Source organism: Alligator sinensis, unplaced genomic scaffold (assembly GCF_000455745.1).
Source record: "Alligator sinensis unplaced genomic scaffold, ASM45574v1 scaffold366_1, whole genome shotgun sequence".
Taxonomy (NCBI): domain Eukaryota; kingdom Metazoa; phylum Chordata; order Crocodylia; family Alligatoridae; genus Alligator; species Alligator sinensis.
In genome coordinates, this window is record NW_005841851.1 from 1,273,906 (window position 1) to 1,277,592 (window position 3,687).

General features: G+C 54.7%; 1 protein-coding gene across 1 annotated transcript in view; it reads right to left on the minus strand.

Annotated features, from left to right (window-relative positions):
* The window catches only part of SRM (spermidine synthase), a 6,427-nt gene extending 2,767 nt beyond the window's left edge, over nt 1-3,660 (minus strand). The window contains exons 1-4 of the mRNA XM_025211333.1: nt 3,629-3,660; nt 2,990-3,143; nt 2,196-2,279; nt 461-606 (exon numbers count right to left, since the gene is read on the minus strand). Coding sequence (XP_025067118.1) covers nt 461-606; nt 2,196-2,279; nt 2,990-3,143; nt 3,629-3,631 — 387 coding nt within the window. The 5' untranslated portion in view covers nt 3,632-3,660. The remainder of the gene's footprint in view (nt 1-460; nt 607-2,195; nt 2,280-2,989; nt 3,144-3,628) is intronic.
* Nucleotides 3,661-3,687: the final 27 nt, after the last annotated feature.

Consider the following 3,687-nt stretch of genomic DNA (forward strand, 5'->3'; position numbering starts at 1 on the left):
TGGATTAAGGCCTGGTAATAGATAAATATCCTTTCCCTTCCAAGTCAGCAGTTCAAATCCAACCCTGCTGTTTACATGCAGTGACTGGGGATATGCCTGCAAAGCATTTGGTCTCCTGGCACACAAGGGTCTTCATTGTAACACCCAGCAATCAAGGGCAGGGCTTGAATGAGCTGTGGAGACTGGCCTCTCCCTTCACTGCTTGGGGTGGCCTTCCTGGGTCTGGCCTGGGCCTCTAAAAGAAGCCTGTGTAATACCAGACACTCAACATTTTCCTGCCGTCCCAATGTTGGCACGTGCCAGTGTGCGGTCATGCTGCTGTCAGTGCTGGGCCAGGGCCAAGAGCGCTGGATCACAGCTGCTGGGCCCCGGACTTGTAGTGGCCAGCACAGGACAAAGCCCACGGTTGAGCATCACATGGGTGACATGAGCAGGTGGCAGGGGGAATTCAGATACTCACTGGATTCTTACTGCACAGCATGAAGCCAATCTGCCCGCTGGGGTAGGTAGGGATTGTGCAATAGGCGTACTCCACCACAGGGAACAGAGACTTGCAGAACTGACGCATCTCCTTAATGAGATCCAGATGCAGCCACTGGCACTCGCCTACGCAGGGAAAGAAGGACCTCAGAGCAGCTCATCGCCACCTCCAGCTTTGAGCTGAGAGGAATCAAGGTGACATCTGGGCTCTGCGCTTTACAGTGCTACTGCTCCTGCGATTTTCATCAGCAGACCCAGGCTGTTGGGGGTCCAAAGGCAGGTGCTGGGGAAGGGCACCGCAAAAGCACAGGCAGACTCCAAGACATTTCACAGAGTTATGGAAAGTTGTTTTCCAGTGTGTCAGGACAATGCTCTCCCCAGCCTTGGCTCTTTGCTGCCCCCCCTGAGGCTGTGGCTGGTGATGAAAACATATGTAAGGTACAGCCCTCAGTCAAGTGGGGACAAGATCTACAGGCCCAGGCCAAGTCAATTATAATTTGCACTGACAGAAGTGGGGAAAAGCCCCCCGCAAAAACCCACACTTTACCAGGAGCAGCAGCGCATTACTTTGACCCGACTCTGTAGTGTCTGTATAGATCGGGTGCTTCACTGGGGCTTTTCGGTGCTTATCTCAAGCAGCAAATCTACATACAAGTGCCAAAACCCCGCCACTAAAACGCCCAATTTATACAGACATTGGGAAAGCCGGGTCCATCTAACGCACTGCATTTTCTGGGCGTGTGTTGGGTTTGGTGTGGGCGCCAAGTTTAAAGTAAAGCACATTCCTCCCCTCCCCCCCACGTCTGCAAGCAAGTAGGGTGACCATATATCTTGGACTGGCTGGGATAGCCCCAGATTTCAAAGGCCAGTCCACTGAAAATTAAAACAAGAATCCTGGGTAAGGAGGCCCAGTGGCAGGAGTTATGAAACAGAAAGTCCTATCAGACAGCAAAATTGTGTTTGTAGGTTAGCTTGATTAGTGGAATGACCATTGAAAGTGGGATTGTTAACCCCTGTGAAGAAAAAAATGGGTTATTAATGAGCCACTGACTCCTTACCTGCTCAAATAGTAATACCAGTGGTAGCGGCAGTGTCCCAAGTTCCCCACATGGTCACCCTAGTTAGAACAGGACCTCAGTTCACCGAGCTTCCTTCCCTGCTCACACAGCTACCTGACCCCTGGCTGCAACTGTGCTGCGTCAGACTTCCTGAGCGACCACAAGCAGGGTGCTTAGTCCATTCCCCCATTGCTACAATGAGGATAACAGCCTAGCCTCATGTGCCAGCAGTGGCAAAGACAAACACACAGGACTGCAGGGCACTTTACTATGGAGCAGGCGGGGCATTAGACAGACCGTCACTGTTGCAGAGAGCATCAGACCTAAGGATTTGGGCTGCTGGCAGCTTCATGAAAAACCAGACCAGACCGAGATCCACTGAGACCCAGGGAATAGCTGATCTGCACCTTGCTGCTTAGAACTGCTTTGAGGGTCAGACTAGATGATCTGTTCAGGTCCCTTCTGACCCCAAACTACTATGAAACTCCCTCTAATCCCAGCAACGAGCCACAGATTATGCTCCATGTCGCTAGCATCATGCAGCTGTGTCCCCAGAAGCCAGTGCCCTCACTAGCCAACCCCCCATTTGCACAGTGATCGATTTGCTACGCACGGACTGGTCTCCATTCAGGTGAGGAATCTCCTGCCTGGTCTCACCTTGGCAGCAGAGGATGCCATCCTTTCGCAGAGCTGTCTTCATCAGCTCGTAGTAGGATTCTTTGAACAAGCTCTCGGCAGGACCTGGGGGCAAAAAGTCAGAGATGACTCATGGCCCTGACTATCCCCCTGTGTATCCATGACTGCCCTAGCTGGCTTCTGAACCCCCAGATTTGGTGCTGGGTGAAGCCTCAACCCTACAGCAAGGAAAGGGTTTTGAACTGCAGGCATCCCAGCCTGACTGCCTGGCACGCTGCCTTGAGGAAGTGGGATGGGGTGGGGTGGGGGAGGAGGATCATTTTGGCAGTGTATGGTGCAATACCAGCCCTCTTCTTAGGGAACTGGGGGAGCCTGCTTCAAGGGCTGGAACGCTGCGGAGGTGGGGAGGATCCCTCCAATCCTAAAATCGGCGAGTGACTGCAGGTGACACCGAGATCAGCTCCTGGCGCTGGGACACAGTGCTCAGAGCGGGAGTCAGGATGGACAGCTGGCTGGAGGTCTCATTCTTGGTCCAGCAAATGAAGTGTTCTGATACTCCATCCCACACCCCAGGGGCCGAACACACAGAGGAAAGAACAGCTCCGGTGTTTGCGTGCACTTGCCCCACTCGGTACGTTCCCCACCCGAGGAACCAAAGTCAGCGGAAGCCTTGTGTCATCAGGATGGAAAAGGACAGAGAAGAGCTGTGGCAAAGGAGCACTGCCTGGAGGTGGCACAAGAGGAGATGACAGACAGGCCTGAGGAAGAGGACGGAGAGCCTGCGTGATGGCACCGCGAGTCATCTGGGATCTTACCCACAGGGTCGGAGGAGTCTGTGATAATCACATCAAAGGCTTCTTGGTTCTGCTGCATGAACTCAAAGCCATCACCGATGCGCAGGGTCAGCTTTGGGCTGGAGTACCCCACCGCCATGCCCTGGAGGTATTGCTTAGACACCTTAATCACATCCTGCAAACGCAAGCAGAAGCAGCGTGTCAGTAAAGCACGTGGCCTCCTTACTAACCCACCACGGAGCCAGGCTCTCTGCGAGCACAGGGCAAAGCCGGAGCTGATGGACGGGTGAATCATTTCCTTCCACACCCTCAGCTCCAGCCCCCCACACAAGGTGCTCAGGAGCAGCCCGTCTCCAGCCTCACGGCCAACGCGCGCCAGACAGCCCTTCCCGAGGCCTCTGGGCTCTGCTCCGTGCCAAGCCCAGCCAGGGGAATTCAGCGCGGTTTCAGAGAGACCCCGAGGAGCTGCAAGGATCAGGTTACAGCCCTGACTGCTCTCCTCCCCCCTCCCGTGTCATTGGCAAAGGTGGACCTCAACCCCAGATGCAGGTTTTGAAATACCCTAGAAAAAAAAAAAACAAAACAAGCCTGCTGGCACGGCTACAACAGACGCGCTCCCATCCCATCCCATCCCATCCCTGCCCCCGAGCCCTTCACCACCATGCAAGCGCAACGCCTTCTTCGCCGGGCCGCGGCAGGCCGCCACCCCCGTCGGGCCC